General features: G+C 44.3%; 1 protein-coding gene across 1 annotated transcript in view; it reads left to right on the top strand.

Annotated features, from left to right (window-relative positions):
• Window positions 1-15,225, top strand: part of CMIP (c-Maf inducing protein) — a 132,929-nt gene that overhangs the window by 83,382 nt on the left and 34,322 nt on the right. Inside the window, exon 4 of the mRNA XM_027646795.1 lies at window positions 14,761-14,922. Coding sequence (XP_027502596.1) covers window positions 14,761-14,922 — 162 coding nt within the window. The remainder of the gene's footprint in view (window positions 1-14,760; window positions 14,923-15,225) is intronic.

Here is a 15,225-nt window from a genome sequence, read left to right as displayed (position 1 = left end):
ATGGCAAACTCATGGCAGTGGGGATTGCCCCTCCTTTAATTACAATTGTGGGAGCAGATTGATACTCTGTCAGTGTCCTTCTGGCTCCTTTTCCTGTGCTTCAAGCCTTGGGAGTCAGATGCTGTGTTTACTCCGAGCTGCTTGGAAAATGGCTGGGTCCAGTGGATAGCTGTAGCTAAATATTTGGGGAAATGCTTTAGGTTCAGGCACATACTGGTTATCTCTTGGTCTTGCATGAAGGTGCAGGGTCTGTGAGGGGGCTTTTATGTGGTGCAGTTTTAAGGTTTATCACACTGTGGGAATTCAATTTGCCAGCCAGCACCCTGGAAATCATTTTTGTTCTAGGGACAAACACTGAAATAAAAATCAAGAATAATTTCTTTCTGCAACCCAGAGAATAATAGAAGAGATGCTAAAGATAAACAGAAATAAAAGAAAACCAAACACGTAATTATCCATGTTTTAGATCCAGTTCCAAGAGGTTTTATGTGTCATCCAGCTAACTAGCTGTCAAATGCTTACACAGCTTTTTAGATGCATCTTTCTCCTTGAGTCCTGTGCTCATTGGAGAGTCAGCAGGGATGTAGGGACAGAGTGAGTGTTCCTTATGTAGTCACCCTCTCCTTGGGTTTTCCATTTCAAACCCTCCCACTAAAGTTACTCATAATTCCTCATTTAGTCTGGATATCAGTGAGTATCAGAACTCCTAAAGGATTATTGGCCAGTTCAATCTATTTTTAGAAATCCTGATTTCCTTTGGGTTATAGCTAAGCCAGACTTTGTCCAGAGAGTAAACAGAACATGCTAACAGCTCTCCAGCTCCTCAAACATAAACAAGTCAATAATCCATTGTGCAAGAAACTTCCTTTCAACCAAGGAGGTTGGATTGAAACCATGATACATAATCTTTGGTATTTGGAAGCTGATAAGTCATAACATTGTATCAATAAAGATAACAACACTTTCTGTGAATATACAAAAGAGAATAACACATGCAGTTCATTGCCCTCTCTGGATCTGGGCTGGATCTGGATACAGTGGTGACCAACCACTGCTGTAGGGGATGGATACAGCTAAGCTTGGCTTTGAGGGATACTGGGACTAGTAATTTTGGGACACACACAAATAAGCAAGTATGTTCCCCTGGCATTTCCCCAGCCAGCATCCATCTGCTTTGTTGCCTGTTTATGTGTTGCTGTCTTTGGGCTTAAGACTTTCAGTGTATTTGTTGTGCTGAGCACAGAGAGGTACCATCCTCTGTAGAAAATGTGGAGCCCTTCTACACCTCATGCTTAAAGTATTAGTCATTAAAAGACACACTTGACTAATTTAGTACTGTGTAGCACTTGAATTAGAAAGATGTCAGAGAGGTCTTTTTCACAGGGGTCTTTAGGTCTTCTCTTGTGGTGCAAAGTACAGGTCTGGATTTACATTTGTTGGGGGAAATACACCTGAGGTCACACAGGGCGTGTTGCATTTTTTATCGTGCTTGATAGTAAGCTCTGAACACTGCCCTCATTGTGGGATGAGTGGCTCATGTTTTCTAGTTAGCTGAGTGATGCAGCAGTGAAACATGCCAGTTGACAGCCTTTGGGGGAATGTCCTGAATTGACACAATACAGAAAGAACAGACCTGGGTCCACAGGAAAGCATGAAGCGTGACTCGAACTGAGCTTCGTGTGACCTGGATCTTCTAGAAAGGCTTGCCTGTACCTTGTGTTTCCCACTGATGCTTTTAACCAGTGCTCCTGTGTCCCCTAATGAGTACTGCTGCTTGGTTAGGGGGTTTACACATGTCTTAGCAGGGGCAGTGCAAGTGTGTTGCTTGTGGAATTGTTTAGGTTGGAAGGGACCTTTGGACATCACCTGGTCCCCTCCCCACCCACACCACGCTTCTCCTCACACAATGTAGGGTTTACTTTGAGGCTGTGTGAGGTTGCTGAGAGCCTGTACAGCCAAGCTGTGAAGCCCCAAAGCAAGCACAGAGTTTGCATGTGGACTCACAAGTGCTGAGCTGAGGGGAGCAGCCCTGTCCCTCATCCTGCTGACCATGCTCGTGCAGCCCAGCATGCAAACACACCCCTGACTTGCGGTCAGCAGTCACATTACCTTTGTTTTAGAGTTCATTTTCTACCCCAACTCCATGTTTTGAATCCCATGAATTAGGAAACTGGAACAATGTTGTCATCTGGGATTTGCAAGCACTTTGCATTGAATACTAAAACAAGCAGTGTTGGCCTTCATTCAAAAACTTTAATTTTGGATTAATATTTCCCTGGTTCTCATAGGGATTGTTCTATCTGTGCCTTCAGGAAACAGATACTTCCATGCACAAGCAGCCCTATTAATTGCAAAGGAATTGGCTGTCAAATAAAGTCATACTTGACCTGAATGACAATACTGTGTCCAGGTTATGAGTTCCTTGTCCATTAGTATTGAATATTTTTTATACAATAGCCATGGGTGAATATCAGTTTTTGTATCTAAAAGTGAAAGTTAAGGGTGAGTTACTTTTCTGTGCTTTAAAACTGCAAAAAATGAAGTTGAGAGCAACCATTCTTGAAAGTGTGGTAAAGCCTTCCTAGTGTAAAGCACCTTTACGGCTTTGTCACCATGGTAATGATTAAAAATAGTGCTGATACAGGAGTAGGGCTTATATAGAATTTAAATTATGACATTAAAGAAATTTACAGCCTTAAATCTTGGTAAATCATGCCTTAAAACTGTGAGATCAGGGAAAAATCGCATTGGTTATAGTTAAAAGGGCCAATGTATTTAGTCACCTAATTTATGGTCTGAGAGAGGCTGGTTTGATACCCTGTGGCAGTTCAATGGCCCTGTGCTCTACTGCACAGTGAAAATATTGTTGGAAGAGCTCAGCACTTCTTTGGAGTGGTAGTTCCTGGACTTCAGACCCTCTCTTTGGTGGTTACACAGCACACACAACTGTGTGTCTAATTGTTGTGGCTGTTTCTTTGCTTCCTTTATCTAAAAAACTGAGTTATTTTCACAGAATAAAAAAATTTTCATTTTTCTGCTACTTTGAGGTGAAACAATAATTATCATACAATTAGGCCAACAATGGCTTTCTTTTCATTGTATTTTTCCTTTTTCCTTTTGTGTCTGTGCACAGGTCAATAGTATATTGATAAGAACCAAAACTGTGGGATTAAGTTTTGCCTTTCAAAGCCTCAGGGCTTTGGAAGCATTGTGGGCTTTGATGACACGCTGGTTTTTGAGGAGCTTGTTTCTTGCTTGGACAGATAAAAGGCAGCCCACAGGTTTTTGGCTGGTGGTTGTGCTCTTCCCATGAAATGCACGGGTACTAATTATGGGAGACCATGAACAGGTTTTTAAGATAACCAGAGCTTCTCCCCTGCAGGACTCTGAGCATCATGATGGCATTTTAGGCCAGACTTTGTAGGGAACAGATGCCATGTCCAAGGTGTGTGTTGGTGGATTGGTGTTGCCGAAAAGAGAGATTGGTACCAGTTTGAGCTTTCTGGTGAACATAGTGAGACTAAAGATATATCTGGATATCTTTCTGGTTTCTGATGACCCCTCTCATGGTGAAGTTGATGCTTGCTGGCATGGTTTGTTCTTCTTTTGCACTTGAAAGGTAGTGTGAAATGCAACTGTGTCTGCCTGCATGGGGCTCTCCAGTGGCATCCCCTTGCTCTTCACCTGGTGACTGATAATTCTGCTCTGTAATCTGTAATCTGAACAACTCACTGCTAATTCAGGAGCAGCATCATGGAAATCTTACATGGAATACTTACAGCCTTTTATTCCCATAATGGTTACTTTTTATAGGTAAGTTCGGGGGATGTCTTTTCATTTTTTTTTTAATTTTCTTTTTGGCTTAAGACATCTTCATGAAGTCCATTGCCTCTCTCATTTTCCTGAACAAGTCTCAGGCCATCTGTTATCAGAAGTCACTTGAAAAGTCTTGGCCTTGTTTTCTGTTTCTGGGATCTCAGTTTGCTCGAGGTAGCTGTGCTGTCACACCAGAAGGGATTGATCTCACTTCGGGAAGTGGAAACGAACAGATGAGGAACAGACAAGATGTTGACAGAAAGTTTTTTTTCTTTTATTCGTTTCATGAAACACACTGGTGATGTTTTAAGAACCAGAACAGGTGAAGTGGTGCTGCCTTTGCATTGGGGAAAATACCTCACTCTTTCTGGGGGCACATTGGAGCAGGTTCATCTGCAGCAGTGGCAGCTCTTTGCCGTCTGTGCTCTCTCTCTGCGTTGGCTTCACATGAATCACTTCAAATCTGGGAGCTGCATATCCATGTCAGCACAGCACTTTGTCCAACTCAAAGAGGCTCTCGGCACCACGCTGAGATGCCAACCTGGCTCTGAGCTGCTGCACTGAGCTGCTCTACCCTCACCCAGCCATATGCACACGGGGTTTGTACACCCGTAGCTGCCTCCTGCATTGCCAAAACAGCCTTTTCTGAGGAGACAGAACTCAAGCCAATTAGTGGCCAAGTGGTGAAATTTGAGTAGAAACTAGATAGTTATTTTCTTTCTTGCTTTAGCTAAGTCAGGACCAGCTCTAAATTTTCCCCTCTGGACTTGGATACTATCCTATTCAAACTAATATTAGGTCTGAAGATAGAGGGGTGTCAAAAACAGCTGAATAAACAGGTCAGTTTGTTATTGTGTGCTTAGGTCTCGGCTCTGAAGAGGAGCAGATACAACTGCCTGGAGTATGTTGTTTCTCAGTAATGCTGAACTGCTGGCCAAGAGGGATCCTTGAGTTTTGTGCTGGAGAATTGCTCCTCCGCATTATTCCAGGGCTGACCTTATGACTAATTCTTTGCAATTTGGGACTTTGAGGTCATGGTGACCATGAATTTCACCAAATCACAACTTCTCATCTGTAGCTGTCATAACATAGAGCTACACCAAAATTATTCTTTTTTTTAGGTTTCTAGCTGCAGAAAAATCTTTTTAGGAGATCTCTTATGAAGGCAGGACAAGACTGGTAGTCTTTCCCAGGAGTGTAATTATCCTCCTGGCATGATGCATCGGGTGTGAAAAGCTAACTCTGGGAGCTGACACATGCTAAGTGAGTGCCTTGTTAAGCTACTGCCATGGGGCCCAATTTTGCATTCTGGATGTTACTAGAATTCTTGATGTCAGAAGACCTACACGAGCCTGAAGGAGCAAAGAGGATCTAGGTGGTGTTTTAAATGTTTCTTTCATTTCTTGCTCAGTTTTATTCTTACATTTATTTTTTCCAATATAATTAGTGTGTTGAATATCCATAATGTATTAGAGGATTATAAAACTGCTGCTAATGTCCACAAAAGAACCTGAAACAGTGTATTGCAAGTGTCACAGCCTGTAGCATCTCCTCCTGTAAGTCTCATGTTTGTCTTGTCTATCACACCTCCTATTCTTTTTTTCCCAGAACACTGATTGTTTCAAAATTAGGAGAAAAAAATATCAGAGAGCAATGCTAGTAAAAGTATGTTCTTTGTTCCCCTCTCTTCATTCAGAAGCCATAGCTTGGTCTCTGGTTCTCTTTACTGAAATATATAAGATGGAAGCAGTAGATTAGGCTGTGTGACGAGAGGCAAGATCCATCAAGGACACCAGGGTTGTTGTGAGTGACTCTGAACGGGAGGTGGGCAGTGGTTTTGGGAGCACCCTGGTGATCTCTGGCCTCTCTGAAGAGTCTTGGGATCAGAAAGCTGAATGCTGTGAGACTTAATTCAGTCTTGCACGTCACGCAGCAGTTGTCCAAAAGGGGAAGAAAACAAGGAAATTGCAGAGATTCAGTGGCATTTTGGTAGGCTGAAGAGTTGCAGGAGGTTTGGGGGTTTTGTGCTGATGTGGCACAATAAGATGAGATGTAAAAACACGGAACAAAGTAATGGGAATGTTTCAGATGCAAATGCTGCTCTGAAATTGGGTATCTCCCTGTGAGAAACTGTAAAATTCAGTGCTCCAAAGCCCAGTGATCTGAAGACAGAAATACCCTGCTTTTCTGAAGCCCCTTTTTAAGATGCTTGCAAGCATCACATCAGCATCCAGTCCCTGCTCTCCCTAAGGCTCTGCAGCAGCTTTCTGACACAAACATGTTCCTCGAGCTGTGCACATCTCTCTTGCTGACGACATTGATGATGCAGGTGCACAAGAGAGAAGCCAATTCCAAAGCCATTTATGGTGCTGAAGCGCTAGAAAATCAGCAAAATAATACATTTGCCAAGAAGGAGAAAGTGAAACAGGTGTGTAAATGTCCATTTGGAAGGTTTTGCTGACTGGTGAGAGGGGAGGAGGGCAGGAAAAGCCGAGGGTGTCCACTGCAAGCAGTAGAGAGTGATAAGGAAAAGGAATGACGTGGCTTTTTAATCCATTCTGCATATTTGGGAAAAAATAATTGCCTTGTATGCTACTTGGTGCTACCTAAGCTTACTGGAATTTCCAGTAGAAATAGAAGGGAGATAGATTGTTTTTCAGAGGATATCTTCTGCTGGCAGTTACTACAATGTGTAGTGATAGTAGCTGCTTAGTCCCAGTCTGAGGTGGTTTCTTGGGTGGTGAGTTCTTCCGATCAGAGCTCGTATGTGCCTGAATTTATGGGCACATGTTTTGCAGCCTTGCAGATGAGGCAACGTCCTGTTTTCCTGCTGATGACCAGGCTCTCTCGTACCTGAGTGGGATCTGAAGGGTGCAGTGCCACAGCTGGGGGGTTCTGCACAGCAGGTATGCCTGGCTATGCTCCAGGGTGGCCTTGTGCACGGCTTTTTCTTTGGCAGACCTGGTCAAAGTGCAGTGACGATAAGATTGTGCCTGGTCCTTTTTTTCCTACACACTATCTCTTCTCTGCAGTGGCAAAGTCATTTATTCCCACCACAGGCTGAGAGCTGGTGGATGCCAAGGGCCAGGCTGCAAAGACACAGCCATCATGTGTGGAACATAAAGGTGTTAGGGGCCTGGATCAGTTCAGCTGGGTGTCAGGGGCGTTCTGTAATGCAGTGGTGGTAGGTCTCTGCACAGAGAAGCTCACAGCAAGGATCACACCTAGGTGGCAGATTGTGTCACAGTGCTTTGTGTCATCTGCTTTCTGTTTGCTGCATGTCAAACTCCACAGTCATACAGTGTCTGCTGTAGTTTATTTATTTCATACTACTTTTTTTCCCCCTGTGCACTACAATGCAGTTAGTCCACTGAAAGTTTTGGGAAACATGGAGTGTATATGGTACATGTATTCCTGCTTTTTGTCTAGTAGTCTGCTCTTTTTTCTTTTTTAATTGAACATAATTTCCCTGACTCCAGCTCATGCTGCATGATCTCAAATACAGGAACATGTCAGACTCGCACCCCTCTGGAAACTGTGGGTTGTGCCAGAACACTGAGATCCCGATGTCCAGACAGTGTCAACGTGGAGAATTTGCTGCTCTGGAGAGAAGGGCCAAATATGTTGCAGCAGGCAGGTCCTGCAAGAGGAGGAGGCAGTTGTGTCTAAACATGTTTGAAACCTTCCCTCTGCTGATGAGTCAGAGGCTGTTAAATTGCTGTAGATCAAGCAGGGTGTCTGCCTCCTGCCCTGATTGTGTGAGTCCAGCAACTTCTCTGTGGAGACTTTTCTCACTCATTCTGCATTAGAGATTAAAGCAACCAAGGATGGTTTGTAAGCCCCCTCCCCCAACCTGTAGTTAGAGCAAACCTTTGCTGTACGTATGGGACAACTGTGTTGATCAACTGTCTTGAAGTTTTTCCTCCTGCCCAGGATAGGAGGAAAAGGTGTTATGTGATTTTTTTATGTAATAAAACCCCCCCAAACCAAAACACCCAAACACTCATGGGACAGCACGTTTTAGAAGATTTCTTCATTTGGGGAGATGTCACATGAAATGTTGAACCGAAGATATCAGCTTTGTCTCTACCAAGGCTTTTTGTGAGCAGGGAGTGGCTTCTGCTTCTGCTGGAGACGTATCTGCAGTCATAGTGAAATTCCGCATAGCCAAAGCAACATTAAAAACAAACCCCAACTTGGCTCCGGTGCGAAAAATACGGAACAGCAGTTGCTGTGTGCAGGATGAAAGCTGATGTTTTGCCAACCTGAAGTGTAAAGCTGGTGCTGGAACTGGGGCCTGAAGAATGGGAGTGTTTGCCAAAAGGAAATGGAAGCAGGGATGGAGGGTTTCGGGGAATGCATCAGTGTCGACCATGCCAAAAAACGTCTCCCCTGTGGACAGGTCTGATTACAGGAGTAACCGCATTAGCCCGGGTGAAGTGCAGCTGGAGCCACAGTTGGCCTTTTGCGTTTTCTAGCTGGGGAAATGGCATCTCAAATGCAGGAATAAGGTAGAGCTGGGTTTGGCTTGGCCAGCTGTGTTTGTGCATCTCAGAGACCGGAGGGCTGTGCAGGGATTCAAGAGGAAGGCAGGAACACCAGCAGAAGCAAAGCCCAGTTTCTGTGCTTGGTGTGGTGGGAAGGTCTGCCAAAGATGACCAGGGGGCAAGAAGGAGGCCACAATTTTTGACTTACTTTCAGGTTTTGGAGGCACACACACTGTTTTTGCATGTAGGTTTGCCTTCAGTGTAGCTCATGAATTTCAGATATGTTTGCTCAGTGTTTTTAGGATTTTTTTTTTCCCTTGGATGGAATATCCTTCCCTTTCTATCATCTCATCTCCCTGGTTACTGAAGGATATCCTTGCAGTAGTCCTGAGCACATCAGAGAGCAGAAGCCCATGATGGTCAGTCAGGTGACAGCTGTGTGCAAAGGAGGTGGAGATATATAGATAGATAGATAGATAGATAAGATATAGAATATGGTTTGGGAGCAAGTTCATTTAGTGCATTAATGTTGCAGCTACCCAGTGTCATGCTGGGAGGTGAGTGAGGAGCCTTGTCCCACTTCCACTTTGCACTTCTCGTGCTCCAAGCAGAAATGCATTTTGTCTCTGTTTCATCCTTTTAAAATTCTGTTTATTTCAGCATTCCTTTACTTTGCAGTGGTACTGTCCCAGTGGTACCTGAGCAAAGGACAAACTGAGCTTCTGGGAAGTATCTTTGTGGTTGTTCCAGCTTGTGCATTAGTAACAGCTGAACCCACGTCACCGCTGGCTGAACCCGCTGAACTCTGTCAGCTCTGGAACAGAGCTGACCTGAGCCTTTGGAGCTCCTTGCCTGGGTTAGTGAGCTCTGGAGCAAGGTGGTGAGGCACTGGTGGAAAGAACCAGATGAAGGAATGTGGGCTGAAAAAGGGGGTCGCGGAAGATGTGGCGAAGGGGAAGCACAGCGACAAGGTGTCAACACTGGCTGGCTGTGGGCACAGTGCATGCCAGTGGTGCTTCTCCTGAGGGGTGCCTTGGTCTAACAGTTGCCTCATAGGCCTGAAGATCAGAAGACCTCAGTTCTGCTCTGATCCTGGCTTGCCTTATGACCTCAAGGAAATCACCTTGGTTTTCTTGTTCTTTCTCTCCTTCTTGCTTTCAGTCATCAAGACTGATCTCTGCTCAGGGCAGAGGCTGTCACTGGGTGTATTTATTCAGGGCGTAGATTCACGGGTGCCAGTTTCAGTGTAATAAATAGTGGCGATTTCGCCAGGATCTTTTTTATATGAATTGGCAAAAAACGAAGTGCTTTTTAGACCTTAACTGAGTGAGAATCAGAAGTGCCTAGCTTAAAACATTTCCCTCTGGCTCCCTGGCCCGTGGTGAGGAGCTAGTGGGAAAGTGAGCCTTGACCAAGGCGATTGCATTCAGAGAAGCAACTGAAGCAGAGAAGTTGATGCACTTCAGCATTTAGCACTGGGTAGAACAAAAAATGCAGAGAATGCCTTGACCTGAAAACATGGTATAGAGAAAAAGTTTGCTGCTGCTGTTTTGCATCTGTTTTAGAGAGCAGCACATTAGTCTTTCTGTACAGAACTTTAGGAAGGTCATGAAGAGTTCAATTATTGCAGCATGAGCAGTTTGCAGTCCCTGATTTGGAAAAGTTTCCATAATCTCATTCTGGGCCCAACCCTTTGCCAGGATTGGGACTTTTTATAAACTTAGTCTTTTCAGGTAAGTTGGTTTTTTTTCTTCATAATGGTAAATGTTCCAGGTAGAAACTTAGTTCCAAAGGCTTTCAGTGGAACCAGCCAGTCTCCAGCTGTCAGGGAATCTTCTGCTAGCAACAAGTTAACTTTACGTATTTCAGAATACCATGAAGTAAGGATGCCTGCTAGTATTAAAAGCAGAATATGGATCTAGCTGAGTTCTGGGGATGCCATGCCCTCTTGTTTTCATGAAGATAAGGATCTAATAGAAAAAAATGCCAGCAGGTGGTGCTTCAGAATACATGGTGCACCTGGGCTTTGTGGGACAGGCCAACATGAGTGTTGGACATCACAAGCAACTCTTCCTGTTCCTTGTTACGCAGCGTTTTAACAAAATGTTCTGCTGCAGTGGGAAAACCATTCCTTCCTCTCTCTCTCTCTCTCTCTCTGTCTCTCTCTGTTTTGTTTTTTCCTCTGTACATTTGCATCTAGCAAGAGGCACCTCCACTTTACATAAACACCCTCAACATTGGAGTGTAACACAAGCTCGTGTCAGCCGTCCCCGCAATCAGCTGGGGAGGAACCTCCATGCGGGGGCTTGACCTTTTCCCTCTTGCTGGGACTGCCCTCGTTGCTCAGCAAGAAATAAACAATTGCTGGCATATACACAGCCCTCAAAAGCAGCACCCGCTCCTGCAGTGGCTCCAGCTTCTCCTCTAAAGAAGCGACCACTTTGTGGGCTGGTGCGTGGTAAAGGGTGAAGAGAGCTAGAATTTAGCAGGCTTTAGGAATTAGGGTTAGCCATTAATTTTTTTAATGTAATGAAGATAGTATTTGCTGATGAGGAGACAGGTTGTCAAGAGTACAGAACGTTCCCTGTCCAGCAGTAGCAAAGCAGGGATGAAATTTTGTCATCGAGAAGGCTAACTTCATTTTTCCCTTTTTGGATCAGGTGTGCTGCTTGTTTTAAAATACTCCTAATGTGAAAGGTCTTCCTATGGCTGAAAAAGGCAAATGTTCCATGCTAACCAATTTTGTGCATTAGAGTCCATTTTTCTTAGCTGTTGACTACATCAGTATTATCATTCTTGTCCAAGAAAGTGGTGTATGAGCAAGGGCTACAGGATGAGGCCATTAACGGAGAGAAAAACATAGGAAAATCTTACTTTAAAAAGCTGAGTGTTTCCTAGGCTCTCCTGAACTCTCTGTTTAGAGCAGTGTTCAGGAACTTTTGAGTACTGATGGTAAAACACACAGCTTATAGATTTTTGTCACTCTGGTAAAGTAATTTTTCACATGTGGACTTCAATTCTTTCTCCTCTAAAAGAGGATTGAGACTTAGCTCTTTGAGTTTCTGCAAGACTTAATTAATTAGAGTGATTTGAGAATGAAGGATGCCCTGTCAGTGTCACTTGTTCCTTGTGCTGCATCTTCTGGGCACTTATTAAATTCAGTGGTTATGCATTTAAAATCAGCGTTGCAGGATTTTGGAATGACACTGGTGGTATGGTACTGGCTGGTCAGTAACTAGGAGGGTCAAATTCCAAGTTGGCATGTGTTATTTTCACTCACATAAATTTTCACAGGAGCTGCTGCTTCTATTGAAGTCCCAGTGAAACTGGATCCCTCCCTTGCCCCCCAGTATTTTTCTTGCACAGGCCATTAATGATAAATGTTGTGTGAATATTTTCAGCAACTGAAGGCATCTTTTACACCTACATGCAGGGGGGACGAACTCCTTGCACGTGTTGACTTGACTGTTCTCCCCTACAGGTCTTTACCAGGCAGCTTTGTTTTTAAGCTCGTGAGTGATTGTTGCTCCTTGCTCTGGAGTCAGCGCAGGTAGAAAGGAGCAGATGGCTCAGTGCTGGCTAAGTGCTTGCTGATACACAGCAAATTGCTTCTGTAACCCACTGATAGGTTTCAGGCTTTAATTGAGGCTTTCAGCAAGGCGCTCAACAGTGAAAAGCATTCTGCTGAGAAAAACATCAGCGTAACCATGGGCAAAGGTTCAGGATAGCAGAGTTCAATCCCCTTGGGGATGGCTCCTCTATTCATTTATTTATTTATTTATTTATTTTCTGCTGCTTTCCCACCATCATTCAAGGCTTCTGTAACGTTGTCTGCAGATTACAGCTCAGTCTGTCAGCGCAGCGCAATCCTTTGTGCTGGAAACGTGAAGCAGAGACTGATAAGTTTGGATTTTGTGCTTGCAGCAGGCTCAGTGTGTCTGCAAAGGTAGCTGTCCCCTGATGCTCCCTTTGAGTCCCCGTGTGCCTGCTCTGAGCAGCAGCTTTGGTAGGTCTCCCTTGCGTGGCAGGGAGCACAGTCCCCACTGTCTTCCCTCTTATGTACTGACGTCAGCATCATCAGAATTTTAACTTTTAATGGACGTCTTTAAAAGAGAAAGGAAAACTCCCTCGCTCCTTCCTCACCCCAAGCAAGAGTGGATTTGACAGCGGAAGAAAGATATTTGTGGTGGAGTTGTCTGAGCAGCGTCCTGTTGGGCAAGAGTTTCCTCCAGCAGCTGCCCCTGAGGCTGAAGGAACTGCTCTGAAATCAAGTTGTAACTCGCCCAAGTAAAGGGTCAGTCCAGGCCAGGCAAGGAGGCAATAACCCAGTGGTCAAGCTCTTATCCTCCCCCCATATCCACTCCTTGTCAGCTTTCAATTCTGCTTTGAATGGGATTTCTTCACAGTAAAGGACCAAGGAATAAATTTCAGCATGGAAATTGTATCTGTTGAGCCAGCTTGGTTTAGTGTCCTCAATTAGTCTGAAAGGACTTGCTTCAAGTTAAAAAGCTGTCTGGTTGTCTTAGAAGTTTAGATTTTATTTAGTGCTGGAGTGGGTCTAACAAAAAGGCCCTAATTAAAGGCACTACCTGAATAAGAGAAATTAAATTCTATGATTCAAGTTTCCTAAAGAGTCCAAGAAATCTCTGATGGTAGAAGTAGTGCTGGTAGCTTAAAATTACTGCTGGGCCGTCTCTGCCCCAAGGAGATCAGAAGAACAAAGATTTTTTTTCTCTGTTCTGAAATCCCAGACACATTTGATAATGTCTGCAGCACGTTTTTATGTTCCTTTAGCTTTTCAGTGGCTTAAAATGCACTGGAAGTGTGAACTACACTGCCAATGTGCTTTTGTACTTGCATGAATTTAATTAAAAAGATAATTGAATTGCTTTATCAGCCTTTACATGTCAGCCCAGTGCTGCCCTCCTCTCCCCCCCTCTTAACAACATTGACAAACCCAAGGCATCTGAAGTCTGTATTTTTCTGCATTGTTCTCTTCTCTCTTGTTTTGGATAGGGTACAGAGGTGACTGTTTGCTGTTGAGCATTAGATCTGCTCCACAGGGGGAAGGAAGTGGCTGATAAGCAGAGAGCCAGCCTTGGTCAGATGGTTCCTGCTGGGGCTGCCCTGGGCGAGTGCAGGGGGAAATGCCCTGGAGCCACAAAGCTCCACAACAAAACAAAGCAAACCGACCCTTTGCAACATCCTCTGCTTTATTGCACCAATGTACAGCCCAAAATGTGCAGCTGAACCTGCAAGCTGCACACAATGCGGGCAGTTCTTGTGATTTTCCTGGAGATGCTGCTGAGGAATGTTAAGATCCATTTTTAGTGCAAAACACCAGTGTTTTCACGTAAACAGAGAAGTGCCCAGCCTGTGTTGTAAATAAACCTGAGGATGTGTCCAAACTTCTTGACATCCCTTTGAACAGAGCACCAGGCTCACACACAGAAGGGCACGTGAATGAAACACAAGTGGGGGTCTGTCAGTGCAGAGCTCCTTCCCTGCACAGGGGCCTCCAGCACTGCCCTCCACACCGCCCACCTTGGCAAGCCCCTCCTGGTTCTAGTGAGCCCTTCCCTTTTTTTTTTCCAGGAGTAGCCTTTTAACACTCATCATGGTTTTCCTGCACTTCTGGAGTACCATCAAACCACCTCTGGGAATTTGGGAGGGTGGGTTTTCTCTAGAGGATACCATTTATAATACAAAGCAGCCTCTGTTCCAGTTGTTTGTGGCAGCATTGCTGCTGAGGAATAAGAGTTGCCCTTTGCTTATCCAGCTGGTCTGTGCCTGGGGCAGTCGCTGAAACAGGTTGGGCATGGCCAGCAATAGTGCAGGGGCAGGCAGAGGACTGGGACAGATGGAGTTACAGAGTCAGGAATGCTGTTCTTGAGAGTGGAAATGGTCTTGTATGGAAGATTTGGAGACTTCACAAGTTGGTGTCTGTTAAACCTGGAGGGTGACAGCGTGACTTTATAGGGTACTTCAAGACAGAAAAGAAAGCCTGTGGGTCTGCTGGAAATTTGCACTTTGATAAAATTGATTTTATTAAATTTTGAATGTAAATTCACCAATTAACCAATGTAGAATAAAGTATCTCTGCAGTGATGTTTTGATGGCTTCTCTCTCTCCCTGTTTCTTAAAGACTCCCTTTAAAAGAACCTGCAGCTTTATAAACAATGCAATGGCAGGTATCTGTTATTAGCCCAAGGAATAAAGTGTTTGCAAGAGGAGATGGTGAAAAGAGAGATGCTCTGGAGTTAAAAGAAAAAAAAAATAAAAATAGTCATGGTTTCCCATTGTTTCCACAGAAGAAATCAGTTCAAACACACAAGGTTTTCTTACCATTTTAAAGTTTAAAGTACAGCCTCTCAGCAACCAGAAAAGGCAAAACTCAAAATTCAGAGCAGCCCACTTGGCAGTTGCATTATAGGAAGCCCTTTCCTGTTTCTTGCAGAAGAAGATTTACAAGTACAAGAAGGTGCTCAGTAACCCCAGCCGCTGGGAGGTGGTGCTGAAGGAGATCCGGACGCTGGTGGACATGGCGCTGACGTCCCCGCTACAGGACGACTCCATCCACCAAGCACCTCTGGAGATTGTCTCCAAACTGCTCTCAGAGGTATGACCTCAGCAGGGCTCCTGCAAGACACTGTCACGTGTAGATGAGAGACAGTTAAAAGCTTGTGAGTGGGTTTTATTTTAACTTGGGCTGTCAAAATTCTGCCTGTGAGTCTGCTCGTGACTTCTGCTGACTTGAGTGGAATTTGCACTTGCTGGGGAGAAGGGAAATTTGACCCATGCTGTTAGGTAGATTTATAAAAACAAAAGAAACCACATTTCTCTTGAGTTTGTTGGTTTGGGGTTTTTTGTTTGTTTAATTGCTTCGTTTAATATTCATGGTAAATTTATTATGGGTCTGATT

This window comes from Corapipo altera, unplaced genomic scaffold (assembly GCF_003945725.1).
Source record: "Corapipo altera isolate COAL_440 unplaced genomic scaffold, ASM394572v1 62, whole genome shotgun sequence".
Taxonomy (NCBI): domain Eukaryota; kingdom Metazoa; phylum Chordata; class Aves; order Passeriformes; family Pipridae; genus Corapipo; species Corapipo altera.
This window is presented reverse-complemented; position numbering and strand designations above follow the sequence as displayed.